The sequence below is a fragment of the Saccoglossus kowalevskii genome, chromosome 17 (assembly GCF_978046115.1).
Source record: "Saccoglossus kowalevskii chromosome 17, keSacKowa6.1, whole genome shotgun sequence".
In the NCBI taxonomy this organism is placed as follows: Eukaryota; Metazoa; Hemichordata; class Enteropneusta; family Harrimaniidae; genus Saccoglossus; species Saccoglossus kowalevskii.
Genome location: NC_140657.1, coordinates 27,707,417 through 27,734,078, shown reverse-complemented (window position 1 = coordinate 27,734,078; position 26,662 = coordinate 27,707,417). Strand labels below are relative to the sequence as shown.

The window sequence follows — 26,662 nt, the reverse complement described above, 5'->3', positions numbered from 1 at the left end:
GGGTTGCACGTGATCTAGCCGTGGTTGAACCCACTATTTGTGGGTGGGTAAGAAATGAAAAGTAAATTTGTTTTCAAAGTTGACCAAGAGGCGGGACTGAACAGAAAAACATGCGAAAGTGTCCGACAATGATGACACCGATAAAGCTGTTTACGTTTCTTCAAGAACGGTCTGCCGGAACTCCACTATCTGGTCCCATCACCCAATGCAAAGCACACAACTCAGATATGACGACTTTGAATTTGAGGCCAGTTCTTGCGATGGCAAAGAGGACACGCTATCGACACATGCAGTCTCAATCCAAGCTCGATCTGTGAACATGGACGCTGTCAGAACTTTTCCCGAAAAACTGAGAAAAAATATCTATGAAGGTGGTTATTTTGACGAACAAGTTTATAATTGCGATGAAACTGGTTTATTTTGGAAGCTGTTACCGTCGAAGTCGCAAGCAACAGCAAGCGACCCACATAATATCGGACACAAACAAAATAATCAACGCAATGTTTACAGCAAACATAGTCATGATTTTATTCGAATACTGCCTGACACATGTGATGACACATCAATTAACTAAACCGAGGGTTTATATGTGCTTTTTATATGTTTTTCAATGCACGACCTCCCTCTTTCACGACGTCCCTCGGTAAGTCGCGGCCCTCGATAAGTCGCGGTTTTTGCTTGGATCCCGACACCCGCGACTTAGCGAGGGGCCACTGTATCGTAGTCACGAATTATTGAGAAATTCTGACAAATACTATTTATTTTTTACAAAATAATACATGAATTTGTCTCAAAATAGATCTAAAAGGCACATTTTTGCATGTTTTCGAACTGTTCTTCTAAGTACTAAGTAAAATGACCAAATCAACATCTTTGTAACATTTTTTTCAATCTTTTTTAATACGTAAAATACTTCAGAACGACCTTAAGAGCTAATCCTTGTTTTGGTTACATGCAGCGATGTAAAAATAAGTCTGTACATGATCGACTTCCACTGTGCTTTCGTTTTGGAATAATTTGCATAACAAATACATGGTTTGATTATGAATAATTTGCTCATAATATTTACCCACAGTACAGATATAAATAGAACTCATTAAATATCGCATTCATCATATTATGTGGTTCTAAATTATATTCATACTATGTATTGTCAAGTCACTTCTTACTGCCAAGTCCAACCCTCATATTTTATAATATTATTTCTCTACTCTAGTAGACTCCACCTCTTTTCTTCCACATACATGATGTATGGTCTGTTGTTGTATTTACTCTTCTCATACACTGAATAAACCAAGAATAAAAAATGAATGAATGCATATCTGTCATGTTAAATTTTGAGAGGAACATGTATTTCATGAATTATGTCATGGGAAATAATGAATTTTTTTAGCAGTGAACATTTCACAAAGTTACATTTTTCACTTATTTTTTTCAAAGTTTTGATTTTTAAAATATGCGCAATGTTATGGTGCTCAAATAGTTAAGAGCAGCTTTCGCAAAATTTTGTGAACACCCTTACATAGTAAAACATCAAATTGCAGAATTTATAGCAGCAAGATTTAATGGTTTATACGTGAATACTATACAGTGTCCATTGCGCAAGTCCAGGGGAGACCCAAAGATGATCTTCTAAGTGTTCCACTCTCTTCTATACCTGAGAATGAATGCTTAAATGGGATTGTAAAATACACATGTACATGTCTTTTTACTAATTACACATGAATATTTACAACGCAACATTCACTGTTTCATTTAACCTACTTGACTCTAATATATGTGCCCGGCCTAATACAACTCAAGAAACTGATTATTCACGGGAATAAAAAATTGGTCATTAGATATCCCCTTGGTTCACACCTCTCCTAAAGGAATAAAAATTGGTTACTTGATAGCTTCTCTGTTGATACCTCAATCTTTACACATGATATCTTTGGCACACATTGTGAGCACAGCCTTAAACATGTTTGTAGACAGATCAAATTTGACCTCAATAATATTCTGCACAGATTTCTTGAATTTCAATATTGTACAGAAAATTTGACTTGATTTTCTATTTTCAGCACTTCCGCTCATTCTAATGGACAAAATAGTATACACATGTATATGTAGTATTAGGCCAAAAAAAAAAAAACTTATGTTACCCTCAAGGCGGAAAATTGAAAAAAATGGGTCGGTCAGTCAGATTTTTTTTAAAACTTGTGAAAACTAAGGATATCGTATATAGAAAAAAAAACGCGACCCGATATTTCATTTTTTTTTGTCGGTCGCTGAGGGCAACAAAACATTTTTTTTTTTTTGGCCTTAGTGTTTGCTTTGATACTAGTATCTCAGATTCCTCTCAAATTTAATTTATAGGTGAGTACATATGCATGTAGTTTTAAAAATTAAGTCTTTTATAATTAAATCAGCCTATTTTTTTTTTGTGTGATTCACAGCAAAAATAGAGGAGATCACAGGAAAAGGCACTGATGATATTCAGTTTCTAGAACTGTCAGTCATCAGGCACAAAATATTTAAATCAGTAGAAACTATCACATGAAACAAAAATCTGTCTTTGAGAGTAGAATATACTAGAATATATATTCTATGGTGATCAGAATCATGAATAATGAAGTGATGTTGATGTATGACTTGCAATAATACCGCCCACATTAATTGTTATTGGTTCAGTTCACAGTTTGAACATCATTTTCCAATTTAGTTATAAGTATATTTGACAGTGTTTATGATTTATGAAGAGACAAATTTAGAACAAATATTATTCTACCGGACATTTTTTTCTACTGTCAACATACTTTCTTGTTCTAAATCTGATTACTGTATTTGCTCTATTAGAAGCACATCTTTAATAGAACCGCACATCATCCATAAATGTCATTTATTGATAAATGGGTCATTCAAATATGACTCATTTTTACCATAGACATTATCACATACCTTGACCATTTACTCGTACATTACTGATACTAAACCAGCCAAATTTTCTGAATACATGGATGTAAAAATACTGTGGTCATGAAGACAAATGCAAAACCAAAGATAAAAAAAAACAAAACAAAAAAACAAACGAGTGAAAGAATTCACACTTGTTTCTCAAAATCCCCTTCACTGAACCTTCTTAAATTTGTTATCTTTTTCCATGTTGATATTCTACATTTTGCTATATCCAATACAAAAGCCCTTAGTAGTAGATGTCGCAAAATGTGTAATGATGTCGATAAAATCCAAGTCGTTTCCTTGGAAACTAGTTTGAATACCAAATTTAATACATCTATTCGTCACCACTCCCAAATGATCACAGGAGATGTAGCGAACTGTGTGTACTAAGTAATATGGAAGCATGTCATTTAGATGTTCTCATGAAAATCAAAGTGCATGTGCGAATCTTTTGATCATTGACGTCAATGATTATAAAGCTGATAAGGCAGTACATTGTCCTGCTCTGCAATGTCCTGCAACCCTGGGGATATTATGTTACGGATCTACTACATGCATGTGTCTTATATTCCTTTAAAAATACTCTTATTTGATTCTCTTGATCAAGTTTTTATACATGTTCATCAGTAATCTTACTGTTAGTTGAAAATATCTTAATTACTTCCTAATGCTGGTTGATTTAATGGTACCAATTATATAATCTAAATTCTAAAAACATAAAAAAAAATATTCAAAATAAACTTAAAGATACATATAATAATGAATGAATGGATGAAGCAACTCAATAAAGACAACAATCAAAATGTTGGCAACAAATTAAGGACATACTTACTGGTAAAGAAAAATTACAAATTTGAAAATTATCTAAAAGTAAAATAAGATCAGCAATTACAAAATTAAGAATTTCAAGCCATAACTTGCCAATTGAGAAAGGGCGATACAATAATATCCATCAAAAACAAAGAATATGCAAATTGTGCGACTCATCTGAAGTGGGTGATGAAAAACACTATGTTATGAACTGTTCAAATTCAGATATTAAATCAAATAGAGAAATTTTTTTTCACAATATTAGCTTTCCAGAATTTGAAAAACTAAATCAAGAATGTAAATTCATTTACCGTATTTGTTAAGTGCTTTGGATACTCATCTTATGATACTTTTCGCCAAATATGTTAATTCTATTTTAAATGTAGTTAATAGTTGTATTCAGTGGCCATACTGCCGTATTGTACTATATCGATGTTGTGTCAATAAATTATTATTAATATTATTATATAATTTACAGGCTTTACTTTGGTGAGTGATCATTCTTCTCGCCTAACAATTGTCTAGCAAGACCCAGAAGAGCTAATTATTAATCTTTTGATCCATATTATTTGAAGAGATTTTAATAGCATAGCTCCTCTAATCACTTGCCTTACTGTGCTCAGGAGAGCCTTATGTATCTCCCAGGCCATTTTCAAAAGGCAAGACCTGGATTTAATCATTGGTGCCTGTAATGGCGTGGCCTAAGGATCCTCACGGCTAACATACTTTTGGAACAGGAATTGCTTGAAACTTTGCAAAAGGTTCTTTGGGATAATAAACCCAATGTTTTAGTTTTAGTATTTTTCAAAGTACCTCAACTTGGTAGTTATGCATTCTTTAAGTATTAAAACCATCTCAAAAAGTTTTATAAAATCTTATGTATACACTTGTCAACATCTCAAATCTTTGATAATTTGGTATTTAAAATGACAGCCACTTTGGGCTTCAATACTATCGATATCTGAATAATATAACAAATACAAGTTCCATGTTTTTTAAGAAAAGTGTTATTGTCAAACATTTTTCACATACTGCAAATTGTTAATAATCTGTAGAAGAGTGTCAGATGATGACGAATTCGCTAAAAAGGGGTTATTAGCTGGCACACTGTGACGTCGTTTGTTTACATTTCTGCCAACCAGGATGCATATACCGGTATGTTTGACAAAAAATAGCATGCATGGATCAGCATGGTAGCTCATGCCTAACTGTGACAACGTTGTTTTACGAACCAGAACGGATACATGAACACTAACAATGTTACATTTAATTTAGTCTACTTTCGTACAGTACTATTTATTGCTGAATCTTGTCTGTGATTCATTAATTTGAATGCCATATTTATGTACCAGTATGCACAAATTTTGGTGCAATATTTTACAGTTGTTATGCATTTTTATGTAATTTTGTCTAACAAACTGACTTAATTTCATTCTAATTGACTAATGATCTTGATTAAATTTAAAATAATGTGAATGTACTGTATTTTACTTTATCGTTCATATTCTTGGACACTGAAAGATATAGTTTGGTTGTCTTTCTGTATATTTGTGGCTGACAGACATGGAATAGCTTACAGGTCATCACCTCCTTTGAGAGGCAGTGCTGTATCCAGATTTATCCCTGAAATGTGAGATGATGGTTTGTTTTTTGAAACAGCACTCATAGACAATCCTCACAGGGATTACAATAACATGTACAGTTGTGACGAGCATAAAACCTAGCAGCTATGTTTTTAAAGGTAGAATCTACTCGTGCATTTTCAGTGATGTGTACGTATTAGGACATACAGCAATGTCAAATATGTGTATAATTATTTTATTTTACTTATAGTCAAAATGTGGGGACTATAAATCTGTGTTTTGAGAAAAATTGTTGAATAATATCAAATGACAGTTTAACAGTAAATCCTGGTGACCAAATGAAAACGCATTTTGTTATTAAAAGCCACTATTAAAAGTACTGTAAAATGATTAATTTTCACTGGGTTAAAATTTCGCTGATTTACCATTTCAGGCATATTCAATGGGTTTTAAATTCACGGTTTTATCATTTAGGTAATGTGTTCTAAGCTCAATTTTACATATTTACTTGGTTTTAATTTAGCGCATTTTCCAGGCAGCAAAATAAGCAAAATCATGGTGTATAAACAAACACGAATTAGACGCAATTTTCTTTCACACGAAAATTTCATTACGTGAACATTTCTCATCCCACAGTATGTTAATTCGATAACTTGTTGTTTGCTGCTAGATTAACAAGCAAACATAATCACTGAATAAACGGCGGAAATGATCATGGAACGTTTGATCTTAAACCAGTTGCCACTCCTTCTGTTTATACCTCCATGGCAAAATTAAAACCCAGTGAATAATTAATCCTTTCACAGTAATGCCAATTTTGTAATTCCTTTAACATCACAAAGTACCTTATAGGATGATACATATTTTTTGTTGCACTCTATGTCACCCAGCAAAATTTTGTGATCAAACAGACAAAATATGCTCATTCCACTTTGTTTGTCAATTTTTTATGAACCTAATCTAGAAGCTCATACACAATATAATTGTAATGTGCTTTCTTCATATATTTCTATATACATTGTATAACATGCAAACTAAAGAAAATTTTACTTCTGCTGCCTTGTATAATAATAGCCTACAAATTGCATGGTTACGCTGTTTTATTATCAGATTGTTGAAACACATGTGAGCTAGTGTCTTTAAATTATTCATAGTTTTCCCATACTTAATGACAACACTTCGTTTTGTTATCTGCATATCATATCAGTCTACTTGTATAGTGTGAAGATACTTTTCATGGAGGAATGATTGTGACAAGAATCTGCATAAACTTGTCGCTTTCAAATAGTCTACATGAATACAATTAAATTTCTCACTGTTGGTGGTGACAACACTATTGATTTAATTCAGTACTTTCATCGTCAGTTCTATTAGTACGAATGCAGTAGTAGTCTCTCATCGATTGATGAAAGGTGAAAAAGAATATTTGTTTTTTACCATCAGCTATACAATAAATATTTATGTAAACTGTTTTGGCCAGTTCATGTAGTTCACACAATTATTTTCTTATTGGTCATGAAAACAAAGGATACTAAACCTATATTGTTGTATTATAATGCTTTGGTACTTGTGTACCGGTAGTTTTATTTCTGACAGCATTGCTGGAAACTAAACTGAAGTACTCTTCTACATTTACTAATGTATGACAGAGTTTGTACCCCCAGTAATTAATACACCTGGATGTCACCATTCATATTGCATTTGTCATCTGAGTTAAAGTGCTTGATGTGCTGTAGTCAATGATGCCCATATTTCAGAAACCATGGCCACTTTTGCGAAACCACGCCCAAATTGTAACTCGATGTTCAGTTAACAGAATTTCAAGTTATGGGCAACATACATTTTGGTTTTTGTTAAAACGTCCACATTTAGTAACTGGATATCCAATTAACAGTTAAAGCGAGAGGGTTGTCACCTGCGCACGTGTGGGAATTGAGTCCCAAGCGACGATAACAACACACATTAAAAACGGAAAGGCTCACGAGTAGATGCTTGTTTGTAAACAATCACACGCTATGACCATTTGATGTATGCGCAGGTGACGACTCCCCGCTTTAACAGATCTTCGAGTTACGGACAACCTATATTTTTTGTTTTTGTTGAACGGTCAAATTTAGTAACTCAAATTTTTAATTTTAACTTTAAACATGCAGCTTGCAATAGAAAATCAAAATTTTCATCTCCAATGACAAACAAAAAGTCAGTTCACTATTCAAAGTAGAATGGTTTGGAAGGGGAAGTCAGGTATGATTAACATCCTGAGATCATTTCAACTATGGATTGCCAGGCTTATTTAGCATCAAACAAGAAGTTGCTATGGCAACAGGCATGTGCCTCCACCTTTTTTTCCTGGGGGTATCTCACCACTTGTCTATGTAACTTAATGCTCCATGAAATTGAAGTATCTATCTATAGTGTCCTCTGTGGAATTTATCCATTAGTAGAAATAACTGCTGTCCAAGTTCATTTGGGATTCAATCTCAGCCAAAGCAATACATTTACTGTGGCAACCTATATGCAGCTGTATTCCAGATAATAGCTACAAAATAATTTACCATATTTACATTATCAGTACACTTTTCTTTTTGCCCTTGTGTGCCTCTATTGAAGATTAATTTTAATGGAACAAATATTGAATCTATTGTTTAACCACAGATACTGTTAAGTTATAACAACATTAACAAGTTTGGGACACGCGTACTCATTATTAGTAGCCATATTATGCTCGCATCAGTGTTTTTTATTCCCTGATTTTTTGGGCTATTACAGACTCCCAGGATAGCACAATAGGCTTTGGTACACCGTGAGGTTATATTTTTGCTAATCAGCTATGCATTATACTCAAAATGTTGCATAGGCATCAAAACTAGCTAATAATCTGCTGTGACAACCAATCACTGAATGCATACCCTAACTATCAATAATAATAGCTTTGGCTGACAAAGATGCCGTTTTGGCATGTTTGCCTCTGCCACTTCAGTTGTAAACAATGCAAAGGATATATGAATCTAACAGTTACAGATCGAAATAATATGCTGCTATGTTAGCTATCTTTCTTAACTTGTCAAGGCACATTACAGAGATATAATGTACTTCTTTGATCATGTTCGCACAATTTGAAATATTTGACATTATCTTTTATTAATTTCTTGCCCTGGATGATCTGCAAATATAAAAAAGGTCACACACATGTATGCTTCGCAGCAAAGCCCTGAACTTGTTAATTGACAGCAATTTATATTGAAGTAATGTTATGTGACTGCAATTCTCTGAGGGGTAGCATATTCTACAATAATGAAGGTCAGAAAGGTGTAACCTCTGACCACCATTATTATTCATGATGAGAGTCAAAAAATAGATATATAACAACCATGCTTAGCTGGTGAGCATACCATGAATATACATGATTTGAAGACCTGATCTGTCACTTTGAAGGTCTTCCACCGTGAGCAGAATTATGGATTCATGCAAATTTTGAGTGCTACATATGTAACACTAAACGTAACCATACGATTAAATAGATGGGTTGCTTTTTTGATCTTGTAAAATATGCACGTTTACTGGATCTCTCGTCAGTAGTGTTGTCAGTACACTGATTTGAGAAATTATGATCACCTTTGTTTAGAGGCCCATTAAACATCATACATGTATTAAATCAGAATTGGGGTTTAATAGTGTATCTGCATTTTTAGCATCAGGAAGATTGTGACTTCAGCTCCTGCGGTTGTCTGCACTCCAGCAGAGGGGAAAAACTCAAACATTCTGCTCAGTTTATCTGGCTTATGATATTCCTAGTTGAGTGATTGAATGACATTAATTCTCTGTAAAGTTGTCAGTCCTGTGTATTGTTATTGTCCTCAGTGGACATAATAACAGCATATCCTTATCACAATGAGTAGTGATTTATCACAGGGTATTGGCAGATTTCTCCTTTATAGAAACATATATATATGTCTGTATGTCGCAGTGCACCAGCATTACTGAAGCTAAAATAAATAAGTGTGTTTGTGAATTCATAAAAAATTAAAATGAAAATTTAAGACCTCGTGAATATCAATACAATATTAAATCTGCTATTAAGATGATAATAAGTAAATATATATTAAATTGTTGTGCTCCATACATTATACCGATATATATAGGCCACTGTACACCTACCTCTAGTCGTTTGCATTACACTAACCCATGACTAGCTTTGCACAAGCATTCTGAACTGTGCCACTATTTTATTCGTTCAACACTTAAGGCAGTGTCAATACAGTACGTAATTATAATTTTTAATTTATTTTGTTAATTGGGCTGTTATTAAATGCTGTACTGCACAAGCCAAGTACATCTATTTTTCAGGGATAATTACAAAAAATAAGCCTCAATAACTTTGGGGAAAAAAGCTCCCTCGGGTGCAGTTCAATACTATGCTGTGTCGTTCTGTTGTATGTTGACAAATTACATTGCATATTATTTAAATAATAGATTTATTATACAGTAAAACTAATCACCATTAAACAGGCCCTGTGAATCTTTCATTCATAGCTGAATCAGCTATATTTACAGACATCATATAAACAAAACAGAATTATTCATGAAATATGAAATTAAATTTAAGGTTGTCATCAAAGACCTGTACCTAAACATGTATGAGGAATCATTAATCATGTGCTCTATTCATAGCGGATCTCCAATAGCACATATAAACCAAAAATTGCTTTAGCTTGATACAGAATCATTAATATATTACTTATTTTGACGAGAGAGAAATCTGCATATTTCATGTAAGTGTATCTGCTTCTAATAGAGCAAATACGGTATGATTCACATGGCTTTGTTACTCTGACTGTTCATGTAGTCCCTGAATAGTTAGCATTGTTTTATTTACATTTAATGAGGGTCTATGCTTTGTCTTCAATACTAGTATTTAGAAATTGCATCAACAGGCTTTAGCTGACGAAGATGCTATTTTGTCATTTTGCACCAACAATTTTAGCTGGAAATATTATTATTTCATGCTTTGCCAGCTATATTATCTTATGTTTCTATTTTTAATTTCCTTGCTAAAAATATATGTATTAAAGGTGTGGTTCCTAAAGTACGAGACTTTACTATAACGACGGTAGAGGCATATTCAATGCTGAAAACTGTGTTTATGTGAATTGTAATGTGTTTTTATTTATAGTGGAATAATCTGATTACGGTCAGAGATGCTGGTTTATATGACGTATGTAATGAATGACATCTGCTAGCAGGATTCTGTATGATTCTGGTGAACTTTTGTCTTTTTGATTGAACTCAAGTAAATAACATAAATGTCTCTTGAAAGGACACATTCAACCATAAAGCACCATTTGTACCATCTACAAAAACATCTACCATATTTGCTTTAGTTGGAAGCATATATGTGCTTATCATCTGTTAAAAAGTTAGTACATGTACATATTTTGTGCTATTTTTTTTTTTTTTTTCACCAATACTTGATTTATTGGAGAAGCTCTGAGTAGTGCAAATATACATGCGCCTGTTTACAGATCAACGGTGTAATTTTTTTCCAAAACAATTTTGCAGATTTTGATGTATTTTTTTCAGTTTCTTTGTTAGTTTTGGTCTTGATCAAACTTTTGGAGGAAAAATAAATTATGTGGTGACACCAATATTTGTTTTCAGGCATTATTAAATCTCTAATTTTATCGCAACTCTAAGGGCTTGACATTAACTTTTAAACTCACTTGTCCAAAACATATGTTGTCTATATATATTAACTATAGTCAGTTAAGACTAGTGTCATTATTCAGTTGTCCAAATAGCAATTTTACTTGACTACCCGCAGTGTCAAGCCCTGACATAAGTAATGTCAGAAGAAATTATTGACAAGTAGAATCACCATTTGTGTCTATTCAGGTATAACCCAGCATTTTATTAATCCTAATGCAAAATGTCAAAGGATGTAACCATGGTAACATTGATTAGGATGACTGATCCTGATGCTTGATTTGTACATGTACTGGCATCTGATGTTTATTGTAACATTTTTGTATTCACTTCAATTCATGGGTTAATTCAATTTCCTCTATTGTCATGTCATAAATGATTCTGTATTAGGTAAGTGTTTATTATAATTTGATGATTAAAGATGTGATATAAAAACCATAGCAACAGTATGAAATACTAGATAAAGTTGAAGCAGAGAGGTTGTCACACACCTGACACACGTCCTAAGTGACAATAATATGGCAGACTAAAAAACGCAAATGCTCATGGGTAGACGCTTGTTTGTAAACATTAGCATTTTGGTTTATTCGGGATTCTATTAGAGATGAGAAAATACGGTAATAATCAACACATACTGGTTGATGTACTTGGATCAAAATTTTATTAATTTATTTATTAATTGCTTGTTTGTTTTGTTGTTGTTGTTTTCATTGTGGTAATGTTTTTGTTAGCTAATATGCTACATGTACCGTTCATTTTGTCTACTAGTATTTCTCTTTATGATTTTATCAAATTAAATGTGGCTCTAATTGATCAAATATGGAAGGCTTCAAATATTGTTTTCAAGGTTGGTGTAATTTAATATGACATTACACTTTATTTCTTTTGTTCAAAAAGGTCAGGTAAGCTAACATATAAATTAGATATTATTGTCATAGTGACATATAATAGTTTATTTTCTTTGCATAAATCAATAACACTGACAGGCATAAATAATAGTATTACATGTTATATGTCATCTTAGTAACGTTAATGTATTCTACATTGTTAGTCGTAGTAGGTTTAAAATATTATTAGTAATAAATATAAATACAGGTATTTTCTCATCGAATTTCAAGGTTGATAATTTCAGAGAAATTTGTTAAAACAGAATTTCAGGAAAGTCACTGTACCTCGCAGTCTTCTCGATCCCAAGTTTGTCTCTGTCTTGGCCAAATTTATGTCAATATGTCTTTTGTGAAATTAGAGTGGTTTACAAATAATGATACCAAAATAGCTGTGGAAATAAGTTACATCTCACATCCTGTTTCCATGGTTATAAGTTTCTCATCGAAACAAAAACAGTTTGGAAAATGTTTCTGTTCTGATTATTTTGATTGTTTTAACATGTTTTCAATTATTTGTTCTCAAAATAGAACACTGTTTAATTATTCAGTGAAATGTTGACAAGCTAGTACAGTGTACATGTAGTAACAATTTACGCTTTAAAGCCTGCCCTCTATGATGTGTAATTATTTTTCATTTCTTTGACACCAGAGGGCAGCACAACAATATGTTTTGCACTTTCACACAGGGTGGAGTAAATTTTCTGCATTAGATTGTGTTAACCTTTTGAATATTTTATAATAATATAAAAAACAATATGGAGATTTAATAGACAAGTTTTGAGTTTATTGGTCATGTTCCATGGCTGCTGTTAGTAGGTAGGGGTGGTGTTTATAATTAGTCATTCAAGTGGCTGTTTTCACAAATAACAGACTTACTTGTATTTTGTTCCCCAGAAACAAGTTTTACGAACATTTTGTAAACTTTTGAAAATAACGTGAGCACCAAAAATACTGAATCAACAGGTTTGGTACAAAACATAAACTGCTATAGTAAAACATCTGCCTAAAACAACATATATTGCTACTGATTAGAAGTAAATCATCTTTGACCCCTCCCCCCTTTCCCTTGTGCACAAGCTAAGCAACCAGGAAACCCGGATCTATGCTATTTTAGTGTTTATTATAATTTGATGATTAAAGATGTGATATAAAAACCATGGCAACAGTATGGAATACTAAATATACAATAATATGGCAGACTAAAAAACTCCAAGAGCAGATACTAGAAGCAATGTTTACACATTGAGTAAACTGAGAGAGTAATGTCAATTTTAATTTAGAAGATTTCCCTTGTCTCTACCTTAAAACTACAATTTATGTTATCACTCCCCTGTGCACTATTATCAGTATCAGACTGACATCTCTACTGTACTAAACTACTATTGTGTGTACTTGTTGTTGTATTATCTGTCACGACTTTACACAGCCTCGAGTTATCTGTCTCTATTATGTCCTCAGGTAGTGTCTTCTGAGAAACGCATTACTTACAAAGCACATGAACTTCTCTTGAACTTTTAGAAATAATTTCATCACTTGTTTTCAAACCTTAGCAATAACGTGCATAGAAGAGGGTATAAGAAGTTATGTTTTATTTTATTAGCTCCGCTGTCGACTTTGTCGAGTGGGCTTATCATATGAGTGATTGTCCGTCTCCGTCGTCGTCGTCCGTGTCAATGTTTTACTTTTTCGACTTCTTCTTGAAAGCTACAAGCCTGAATGCTTTGATACTTCGTGTATATGTACCTTGGGTAGGCCTCTCTCAGATTTGTTCATTTCATGATGATATCTTCAATTCTCTAATTTTTGTGAATATTTTTGTAATTTTTGGTAAAAAGTGATATTTTCGACTTCTTGTTAAAAACCGCAAGTCCAATTGCTTTGATATTACATATATTGGTACTACATGTGGACCTCTCTCAGGTTTGTTCATTTCGTGATGATATCTTTAATTCTCTAATTTTGGTGAATATTTTTGTCATTTTTGGTAAAAAGTGATATTTTCAACTTCTTGTTAAAAACCGCAAGTCCAATTGCTTTGATATTACATATACAGGTACTACATGTGTACCTCTCTCAGATTTGTTCATTTTGTGATGATATCTTCGATTCTTTAATTTTGGTGAATATTTTTGTCATTTTTGGTAAAAAGTGATATTTTAGACTTCTCGTTAAAAACCAAAAGTTCAATTGCTTTGATATTACATATATAGATACTACATGTAGACCTTACTCAGATTTGTTCATTTCGTGATGATATCTTAAATTCTCTAATTTTGGTGAATATTTTTGGTAGAAAGTGATATTTTCGACTTCTTGTCAAAAACTGTAAGTCTGATTGCTTTGATACTATACATATTGTTCATTTTCTAATGATGTCTTCAATTCTTTAATTGAAATGTGCATTGCTAACAGCGGAGCAATCTCAGCCGATAGGCTGCTTGTTTTATTTTATTTTATTTTTATTGTTTTCTTGTAAGTTGTTTCTAATTTGTTTTAAAACGCATCAAGAATAAAGAAGCTTAGATTTTATGTTGTTCTTAATTATTTAAAATGTCTAACGAATACAAAACAATCCCCTGAGTCTACAATATACTAATTAAGTAGCCTCAGAGCCTAGCTGCATAAATAACTTGAAAGCGTTCTTTATTTCTTGAAAAGCAGAATTTAGAAAGAAATGAATAAGATAAATTGCTCTGAAAATATCCAAATGTTTTTTTCTTCTTCTCCTTTTCAAGATAAAAAATGCTTGTAGCAGCTCTGTAGAATTGAATCAGCTATTATTGATGATGCTTGATTTCATTATAATCTCAGCTATTGAAATACGGAACCCTTGAAGCGACGGATAAATTATATCTCATTTTACTCATTAAGGTTCAAAACAAAATGCGTTTATTTATATATTGCTAACCAAGTCTACTGCCCCCTGGAGGCAGAGTTTATTAAGATGTATGGCTAAATTGATTGATCGCTCATAGTAGTTGTGAGCTGTGGTCGCTGTTGTCCGCAGTGATTAGTCTGCCATGGAATAATGTACATACATGTTGGAATTTTTGGAGAGTTCTTTTACTATGCTATTTTCATTGTCGCAGTCTTGATTGGATTCTGCTGGTGTTACAAACTTTCTCAGGCTGCAGGTAGAGCTTTCACTTTGGGTTGATATTCATTTACTATTTTCTTTCATAATTTTATAATATGATGTGTGCACCTCCAATTTGCCGAGCTTTCATTGCACTTTTAGTGTAAAAATATAGCACAGGTGGATCATGCGTTATTATTTGTAGTGATCCTGCTATCAGAATTGTAATCTCAATGCTTTAGTGTCTTTCATACGAGACTGGTTAGCAGGCCAAGTTGGAATTTTGATCATGTTAATGGCATGCAATTTTTTTTTACAAACAAAGCCTAGAAGAACATCATTATAAAATCTTGTGATAAATCATGCTTCATTGAATAAATAAGTTATGACAAGGTCTGCTATTATATAATGAAGGCTTTACATTATTATTTTATATATAAATGCTTTAGCTGCTGCAGATTCAAAGATCTCAGTTACAAATTAGTGGTCTACATGCAGAGTGCTTAACGACGAAAAATTGCAGTGTTCCTGCTAATGCTCATTTTTGTTTTGTTTTTTTAGCTCCACTGTCGACTTTGTCGAGCGGAGCTTATCATATGAGTGATTGTCCGTCGTCGTCCGTGTCAATGTTTTACTTTTTCGACTTCTTCTTGAAAACTACAAGCCTGAATGCTTTGATACTTGGTGTATATGTTCCTTGGGTAGACCTCTCTCAGATTTGTTCATTTCATGATGATATCTTCAATTCTCTAATTTTGGTGAATATTTTTGTCATTTTTGGTAAAAAGTGATATTTTCAACTTCTTGTTAAAAACCGCAAGTCCAATTGCTTTGATATTACATATATAGGTACTACATGTGAACCTCTCTCAGATTTGTTCATTTTGTAATGATGTCTTTAATTCTCTAATTTTGGTGAATATTTTTTTCATTTTTGGTAAAAAGTGATATTTTCGACTTCTTGTTGAAAACCGCAAGTCCAATTGCTTTGATATTACATATATAGGTACTACATGTGGACCTCTCTCAGATTTGTTCATTTCATAATGATATCTTCAATTCTCTAATTTTGGTGAATATTTTTGTAATTTTTGGTAAAAAGTGATATTTTCAACTTCTTGTTAAAAACCGCAAGTCCAATTGCTTTGATATTACATATATAGGTACTACATGTGGACCTCTCTCAGATTTGTTCATTTTGTAATGATATCTTTAATTTTCTAATTTTGGTGAATATTTTTGTCATTTTTGGTAAAAAGTGATATTTTCGACTTCTTGTTAAAAACCTCATGTCCAATTGCTTTGATACTACATATACAGGTACTACATGTGGACCTCTCTCAGATTTGTTCATTTCATGATGATATCTTTAATTCTCTAATTTTGATGAATATTTTTGTAATTTTTGGTAAAAAGTGATATTTTCGATTTCTTGTTGAAAACCGCAAGTCCAATTGCTTTGATATATTATACATATAGGTACTACATGTGGACCTCTCTCAGATTTGTTCATTTTCTAATGATATCTTCTGTTCTTTAATTGCCATGTGCATTGCTAACAGCGGAGCTATCTCAGCCGACAGGCTGCTTGTTCAGTTTCTCAGTGAAATATGACAATGCTAGGAATATTTTTTTTTATTTCTTGTATTCAAATATATCTGATTCAAGGTGTTCTTTTCAGATGCAATCACAATATTTCTCAGTGCCCAATTAACTTTTCTACTTCAAAAATGTTATAACATATGACTAAATTATGAAAATCACTTTGAATCTCTGCTTAAAAAACCGAAGTATCAAAAAATGTTCTACAAGTTTTTCTTTGATTCGATTCGAGTCATGACACCGAGTCTTATGTGGAATTAAGAGTTTACTACATTAGATGTGATATCAAGCACTTACATGTATATATGCACTGGTAAATATCAAAACTTTATTAAAATCCACTTCAGATAATTTCTATTAATGTATATTAAGGAAAGTATTACATATAAAATGATTATCTGATAATCTTAACTGTTTTTCCATGAAGTTATATTCATTTAAGAGTACCTCTTTTTCCCCATGTATGTACTGTAATTTGTCAATATAATAATGAGATTTTTTTAATTAGTACAAATGAGATGGTATTCTATTGAATGAATACTGTAGGGACCAATGAAGAAATAAAGTAAATGGACTTTTTATGTTCCTATTCAATTAGCGTTCTTTATCTGTGGTAATATGTAATAGCAAAGCACTTTTATGATTTGTGTGCCACTAGTTAGGATTATGAGTGATTGCAATCTATCATGTTTATTATGTGTAAGTACCATAAATTAAGTGTTCATCTTCTTAAATTTTTTTTTCTGTTTGGTATTGTGAGGAGGTTCCGAATACTCAATCTCATGAAAATCTCTAACTTTCTTATTGGGTCAGTGCACTGCTAAACAATTTTATCTATCTCCCCCCGAATTCATGAAAATTTGGCTTATACATGTATGCCACATGTAGTTTATCTATTGCTGTAAAAAATCAAATATATTTACATATATTTACTCAGTTTTAAATTCATTGGTTTGTGAAGGAAGCAATACATTCTGTGGTTAATATACCGGGAATTCTTTCACCGAATTTAAAGGATTTCTTGAAAGCTAAACAAATAATATATTCTATGATGCTTTATAAATGTCATGTACATGTAGTAGACCCCCATATCAAAGGTGTTTGGCAACTACTACTGCCTTTAAGTAGTAGGACACTTACAATGCAGATATTGGTGATGAATGTGATGCAACTGTCGTATGTTCGAGGGTGGTCTGTTTCAACTTGATGGTTGCTGTCATGCTTTCTGAGCATCTTAAGGTTTTATCATGTCACATTGATTTTGGGGTTGCCTGCACAGCAATTAGAGAGTGGGATTCCATTTGACATCGAAAGAAGATGAATAAATCACATGCTGCATCAAATAATTGTGCCTGATAGTGATATACACATTGCATCCTGTTATCGATGAGTGGCTGACTTAATGCGTAATTAGCTAAATTCACATTCAACCCTTTACATTTCATCTGAAAATCATAGAAAATTTAAAACTTGTGTTTTAATACTGGTAATTTGATGCTTGTGTATTTTACTGTCCTTTCCTGCAGAGCAATTGATTCCGCTCTTCCTTCTACTGTGCTTATTTGTTTCTAAAAGGTTGTGACATAATCTTAGCTCTTACTTAGATTTTATGAGCCTTTTGAGTATTGATAAAGCTTACAAATGGAATAACACTCATTGTCTATCCAGCAGGAGTGTTGAACAATGTTTAATCAAGTTTGATGTAAAGAACTCAATAATAATATTGCCTGATTATAAGCCACAAGAAGTTCATAAAAATGATTGATTGAATGTTATAATATTAATTAACAAGTTGACAATATGATAAATGATCTGAATGATTGATTTGATGAAGTCATGATTAGTTAATGAAATGTTCTAAAGTGTGAATAATCCATTTTACACAGATTTGTGGATGATTCCAATCCTGCATTCTAGGATTGACGCTGTTGCTCTTCAATCTATTTTTGTCAATCAGTTTGTTTTTTAATGACACGTAAAGATTTGTGAGGATTTCTGTGATTTGGTTCAAGAAAACTGCAATTGGTGAATTTTATTCAGTGTTGTGTACTGACTACTTGTAGAAATATTAAATATTAATATTAAATAATAATAGAAATATTAATATTTTGTATGCATGACCTTAAAGGTCACATATGCTGCTACTTGTACAACATTTCTCATCAATATTATCAATATTATGTAAATTAACAACTAACAATATTATTTTATCCACCGAAATTATCAATCAAATTAACAATATTACCTCAATTTTTGCTATGTTAAATTTATTCTGAACTTGAACGATAACTGCCTGAATTAAAAAAAAAAGTAATTCAGATATTCTCATTGACAATATACCTCCCCCTCCTCCTAAGTACAAGGATGTGTGACCTTTAGGTAAGATACAAGGATGTGTGACCTTTAGGAATTGTTCAGTAAGCCTATTAATAGAACAATATATGAACAATCTGTAATCACAGCTGTGACAATATTTTCAATTTTTAATACCTAAAATTTTAATTTTGAACTACTCGTTCTCAAAAATAGAATCCCTGAAAGGTTATTTAATGTAGCTGATATCATAAATCAAAACTGTGTACATACTGGATGTTGGATTGTATATCCTCTTCACGGTTGTACTGTTCTGTAGGGACTAGGATCTAGAGAGATAAAACAGCTCTGTATTGAATACCAAAATGAGTGGAGGAGGCTATGAGAGTAAGTAATTCATTCATTCTTCTTCCTCCATGGATGTAACATTTAAGTTTGATCTTCTGAACTGGAATCTTGTGATGACGATGCTATAAAACATGTCTCAATACATGGGAAGAATATAAGCCTTCCCTCATGAATTTCTGTGATCGTATTTGTCAGATCAATGGCTACTCCTGGTTAGAAACTGTAATCGAGTGTGTGCGATTGTAAGTGAGTGGGCTTACTGCTAATATTTCATGTATTGATAACAAATAAACATCTGCGAAAGGGTTGCATGTTATGTGAAAAAAATTTATAAATTAGTCAATCTTTACGATCTAACAATAATAGTGTATTCATAGGGTAAAACATATTCTATTCTATTCTATTCTATTCTATTCTATTCTATTCTATTCTATTCTATTCTATTCTATTCTATTCTATTCTATTCTATTCTATTCTATTCTATTCTAATTTTATTCTAGATTTGATATCAATTCATTCCTTTTCAATCTATTCCATTCCATTACCTACTACTTATAATAAAATATTATTTCTTAAAATATTAATTAGAAAAGACTGAGTTTGTTCTTTTGACTGATGTTTATAAGTCATAAATCCCATGAGTATTCACTTTTCAGGTGTGTTTTTTTTGTACCCATGTGTTCTCTGGAATCTAACCTAAATGGCCTACTACCTTATTTAAATTTGGATGCTAAATTTGGATGCTACATGTAGTTAAATACATTGTACTGAGTGAGAATGATATTTTTTATTTTGCATTTTAAAAATAAATATGTTCTTTTCTTCTATTGTTAAACACATTCATATCTGTATTGAGGTCTTGGGATGATTATGTGAAATACCAAAATGAATTTGTTTCAATTATAGGAAATACATGTATGTACTTAAAAATTTCATTGATTTTCAATATGTCTGAATGTTGGTGATGGTTTCGGCTATCTCTTTGATTGTGTGTTCAAATGTACAGTGCTTTTGAATATTGTTTTGGTATTTGTGGATTCATGTCTGTTCTCAAATTACAGATGCAATCCTCGGCATTGCTACATTCCTTTTTGTATTACAAGTAACATGTACCATTGACTGCTCCATAATTTGCCATAGTGGTTTAACGATTAACAGATAGTCACCCAGCCTAAGGGGAAACATAGGTAGATATTCATCAGAAATATTATTCACACCCAAGGTCAGTCACAAATTGAATGGCTTGACCTCTGTTCCAGGTTCAATGTGATATGATTTTGATCTTTGGTTATTTCCATATAGACCGATGTAATAAACGATTTCGCTATTTAAATGCATATTTATTCACCAAACCAGGCTTCTATTTTGCTGAAAGAAATTAAATCACTCGTCCTTCTTATGGGAATACAGCAAGGGAAAAGGTTTTCAGTCTAAAGTTATTCATCACCTCCAAACATCGTGACTTTGATTATAATTTTCTGTATCATAATAAAAGTAATGCTACTCTTAAATCATGTAATTCAGTGAACAAATTTCACTGTATTCCACATCATAATTTCATAACACTAAAATTGTTGCCTATGAAGAATTTCATGCAGAATTGTGCACGCTGTTACATATTTTTCTGCAAATTCTTAGTTAGTTTTGGACTGAAAATTTTTTTAAAAATTATTCAAAAATTATTTTGGATAATTCGATGAAAAGCGACAAAAGTCAACTTTGGCATTCAAATTGTTAATGGTTGTGATTCTATTGTGAAGCCCTGCAAAATAATCTGAGTTGTTAATGATTCTTCTTGTTATTATTGATTTTAAGATGAAATCAGTAGTCAGTATATTGAATACACTGTACTGTTCTATATTGAATATCAATTGGGTTCTGTGTATCCCGTGTGGTCACATGTGCCTATTTACAATGTAATCTAATTGAAAAATCATAAAATCACGATGTAATTGTGTCTAGAACAGTTTCTACTTTGTATCATGCATACTAGGTTAAAGGTTCATCTGCACGGCTGGCGGCCATTTTTTTTTTTTTTAATCGTATCTATACCGTAAAATCTGTATTAGAAGCCGCATCACTAATAGAAGTCACACCCATTCTTTTCGAACAATTGCGAACCACAAATTCACCATTTCTCATATGTGTAGATGCTCTAATAGAAGCTGCATTCCCTGTGTTGTATTGTACCTCTTTAATAGAAGCCGCAGCTTCTAATGCAGATTTTAGATTTTTGTGATGGCTTAGAACTATAGCTCCATACACTCATAAGGGAAATGTAGCAAAATATACTTGCACAAGCTAACTTAGCTGGCTGACCATAAGCTTTCATAAATTGTGAACTATTTAAATAAGCTTTCTACATGTAGCTGTTGCGAGCTAGCATAATTCCAAAGGCATTGTGTTCACTATGGGTCCCAGGGCTTTCTCTCCCCCTTAGTCATCAATGGCAAATTTAATTTCGATTTGGCTATAATAAATAATGTCACTTTTGCCACAAATGTCTGTGAACCATTTCAAACCATGAATTATTCTGCAAAAAATGGCCATCATTTAAAAACAGCATATTTGTACAGCATATTTCAATTTTCAATTATCTGACAAATTCCAGATTTCTTTCTTTCTGTTTGTGACTGAACCTGTTTAAAATCAGCAAAGAGAAACAATGTAGTATTAGCCAATGTGACTAAGACTAGCCCAGCTGGTCCCATTTATTGTACATTGTTTGTTGACACAAAAATCTAACATGCAATGTGGTGCTTTAACTATGTAAAGTTAATTGAGGAAGTCTAATTTAATAGCACATTATATTGTAGTTCATCCTGTCCATCATTCTTCAAGATGCAGCATATGGTTTTAAACAGTGTGAGTCAGTCATTCCTCTCAAAATTGTATTATACGCAAACCATGATAATTCTTTTTCCCAATTTTTACCTACATTTAATGCGTTATAATAGTGACTGGCTGCTTGCTGACGTGACTTGTATCATTATAAAATGTCTGGATAATGATTGCCAGAGTAAACTTTGAATAATGCACTTAGTAAATCCATAATTGTATGTGTGACTATGTACAGAGTGTCATTCATTCGTTTGTGCATGTATGTACTTACATGTATACTGTAAATCTATTTTCATACGATTTTGTGCTTGGTTTTTGTGTGAAAAATCACAACTGTTCTAGCACTGAAAGTTCTTAAGAGTCATTATGAAAATCATAAAATTATCAATTCCACGAAAACTTGTGGGAGGAAAAAATGTGCTGGCTTGTAGTATATTTGTTTGGATACTAAGTATGTGATGACATGTACTGGTACTTCAAAAGATTGATGAATTAAGTGTTGTATAAGTCTGATGTCTATGAATACTGTCTGTCAGTTCCATTACTGGGTAATTTACATTCTGGGTATTTTGTTGCCAGGTGTTCAAATTACAAACATAAATTCCCTCTCTAAAAAATTTGTTTCAACAAGGTTTCAGTCATTTTGATAATTTAGTGACACTGCAGTCATGCACGTATGTGAGAGTCTCTCAGGAACTGAAACAGTAAACAAATTGGTTGCTAAAATATCAGCTAGCTTCAAGTCACTGAATTACTCTAACTTTCACTGAATTACTCTAACTTCATTAAATCTATCAGGTGCTTTGAAATATATTTAAAAAATATTGACGATATTGAGATTATCATAGTTGACCAAGTCTATGTTTTTGTTTTCAGCTGGTGATTCTGATGGTTCCATCGGTTGCTGTGGTTGGATTCTGACAGTGTTTTCCTGGATTCTATTCTTTTTAACCATTCCTTTCTCCCTATGTATTTGTATCAAGGTAAGTAAATCAAAATACATTGTACAGAGCAGCATGTATGTTACTGCACATTGTCGTTAGTAATTTCTAATCCCACTCCTGAAATTTTGGCATTTTCATATAATTTGGGTCTATTATCCATTGATCCTTCTGGTTAGAAACTGAAATATTTATTCATGTCACATGAAAACAAATAAGTAACTTTCCCATGCAACAAATACATAAGAGCTTTGCTACTAGAGGATGGTATGCTAACCATGAGCCAAACAACCCTCTACCCCCTCCCTCCACCTCCCAAGCTGCATGAATTATATTGATACAAGCATTGTGTCATGAGTTTTCCGGTTAGTATCAGTCTACTGACAACATAGGCCAGAAACTCACCTATCCGCATTTGTTGAAATAGTTTAAAACAACAGTACAGTTCTCGCGGAAGCTTTGGCTTCACTTCAGCTTCACCTTCGCTTCAGCATCGCATCATTATGGCATTGTTATGGCTTCAGCATCGCTTCAATGTCGCGCCATTAAAAAGTTAGGCGATTATCGCTTCGCTTCATTGTGGCCTCATTATGGCGACAATGTGGCATCAGCATCGCTTCATTCAAACAAAGAAGTTTAGTAACCGTGTATAGATGTTGAACAACCGTCAAAAGTTCAAATACTTTTTGTTTTAACTATCTATAATTATATGCACGCAATCTGACCCTTTGACCTAGATTTGGCTGGGATTGAATATTTTATTTTAGACAATATTCCGACGTGACGCACTGCTACAAAATGTATTCAACTGAAGTACAACATGGTTGTCTGGGTTTCTTTTCCTGATTGTGTTGAGTTTACGATTTGTATAATTATTGTTGTTTCCCCCCAAGCAGAAGACAAGCCGAAGGACCATGAAGCTAAATAGAATTCCCACGCATGGACGTGGACTGAGTGAAAGAAAATATTTCTAAGGCTAAAATAAAAATGACCTACTATTACACCTCTTTGTGTATTTGTCAATTTTGTATATATTTGGTATGACCGTATGATCGTAAATACCTAGAAAAATCTCGTCTTTCGTTAATAATTTCATTTGTTTGAAATGTCTACCGACCGTAATTTGTTTCTCCAAACGGTCCCGACGTCCGTCATTCAACACAATCAGCATTTATTTATCGCAATTCATGGGGATCATGTCCCGTAATTTGCGGGCTGTACAACCAAATAATTAAACAAGTACTATTTATTGTATTTTTGTTTTACCTCGCGAAACTACAACAGAGCGTAGAGTTGTCGCGGTTAAATAGTCGCCTTGAAATCGATGGAACTTCAACTACAAGTATCGATTTCTCAACTTGAAATAAAAAAATCGAAGAGCATCGGGGGATATATTATTAACCAGTCTTACGAATCGCTAGCTTTATTTTATTCGAATTTATAAAATTCACGAGTTTTCGACATTTGTTGGCAACTTCCGCGCTAAAATGGTTGAAAATGTGGGTGTGGTTTTCTCGCAAAGTTCTGTTGATAATACGGACTTATATGGTTCCGTGACCCAGGTCGTGCTCCGATCAGGTGACTCTCAGCCAATCAATGATGTTGTAACAAAACATATTTAACGCAAATTGAAGGGTCGTCGTACCATCCAATCTCCATCGTCGATTCACAAAGTTTTTTTTGTGCTGTGACAAGTTTCGCAATTATTCACTGAAAAACATCGGTATATTTTGACAAACGGATGGGATTTTACCTCAGTTCAAAAAAAAGAAAAAAAAAAAAAAAAAACAGGGCTGAGATACAAATCAGTTTTGCAAGTTGGGAAATAAGGTATCGAAGGATTTCCGTGTGAATCATGATTTTCAAATTGTTCATCGGCTGGTGACCAAATATTTACGGCCACACTAAATGGACACGTTTTTTTTCTGAAGCCCAAAAAAATATTTCTGCATGTCAAGTGCTATTCGATTTTTTACAGAGCATGTGGCTCGTTTTCATTCGAAAATATGTTTGTGAGAATACTTTTAAAGTACGTATAGATCAAGCTCAGATCACACTGATCATGACTTAATTTTGAGAATTGGTTGTCAAATTTTACCAGACCGACGCCACCACAACCATCCAATCGTATGTTGGAAATGTACGCACTTGTTTTGGAACTTTGTATCAAGATGACTGGCGTCGACGCCGACGCACCAGGCGGCGTACGTGTGTGTTGCATGTTTTAGTAGTCCAGGCATGGGGTCGGACTCGGCTACTAAAACTAAACGAAACACAGAAAAATACCACCGAAATGAGGAATCTGAATCTGCTCTTCTAGCAGCAAATAAAATGAGCAAAAAAAGGTAAATTTTATAACAAGAACAGTTTCACTTCGTATACAGCAAATTGCATCGTGTGATTTGAATTTATCACGATTTTCCTTCCAGTCAATATGAAACAAGTCACCTTGCCGATTGTAATTTACTTCGCAAAGTTTTTGGTGCCCAATACTCGCAACACTAAAATAATTAAACAAGATATCTTTTTAAAATGTCATTTTACTTTTGATCATATTATTTTATTCGCCTTGAATTTCAAATCGAATACATATCGAACTTCTGTACATGTTTTTGTCTACTGCCCTTCTGCGTGCAAATAATGAGGTCATACTCATGTCACAATACTTTGAAGCTGATGCCATGTTGATGCCATGAGACTGCGAAGCTGAGGCCACGATGATGCCACAAAATAGCGAGGCGAACACAGCTTCAATTTTCAATGACGCGAAGCTGATGCCACAATGATGCGATGCTGAGGCGACAATGAAGCCATGTGTAGACGACAATGATGCCACAAAAGCCAAAGCTTCCGCGAGAACTGTACTGTACGTGACTGTGTACATAGTGTTTGATTAATCTTAATTTATTTTTAACGAGTATCTCTGAACTCTGATCACAATGTACATTTACTTTATAGTGGCCATGTCTATGTACAAATGTACTACCTTTACTGTATTTATCTGAAACATCAACCATCATATTAAAATATCGCTCATGGGTGATGTTTCAACACCTGGGCCATAAAAACAAATAAATATTGTAACAACTCAAGTGGTAATAAGATTAATTGTGTTTTTTTCATAATCGAGTTAATAAGATACGAATGAAAATTATTATTTTTTTTTTGTATGCGAATTAATAGTTTTTGGTTGATATTATAAATAGTTGAAAATGTAACATAGACAGATGTAACATTTGCCATGATATGATCTAGCATCGATAATTTTAGTAAGAATTACATGCATCAATGACAGTGTTGTCTGTCAAAATCACAATGTGACATCCAAGGCAAAAAAATAAACTTGGTAGAACACAAGTCTGCCAAAATCACAATGTGACATCCAAGGCCAAAGAATAAACTTGGTACTCGTGATGTTTTTCCCTAAAAATATATAACTCAAGTTTGTTGTAAGATAAATTTTGATGAGCTCAGAATTTCAAAATTAAGCTGCTGAGAGTTTTGTTGATCTGGCGAGCTTGTACTGACACAGAGTCAAGCAGCTATTCAATCAAAGTTGTGAATTCACTCATCAGGTCACTCATGGCATCTATATATATATACAACATCGCATTGAGA

At 33.0% G+C, this 26,662-nt stretch overlaps 1 protein-coding gene across 6 annotated transcripts in view; it reads left to right on the top strand.

Annotated features, from left to right (window-relative positions):
- The window catches only part of LOC100313653 (MEC2-like protein), a 98,507-nt gene that overhangs the window by 26,521 nt on the left and 45,324 nt on the right, over positions 1–26,662 (top strand). For 5 of the 6 annotated variants that reach the window (NM_001168113.1, XM_085491753.1, XM_085491755.1 and 2 more), the window contains 1 exon segment: positions 22,980–23,086. In NM_001168113.1, the coding sequence (NP_001161585.1) occupies positions 22,980–23,086 (107 nt within the window). 6 annotated transcript variants of the gene reach the window in all.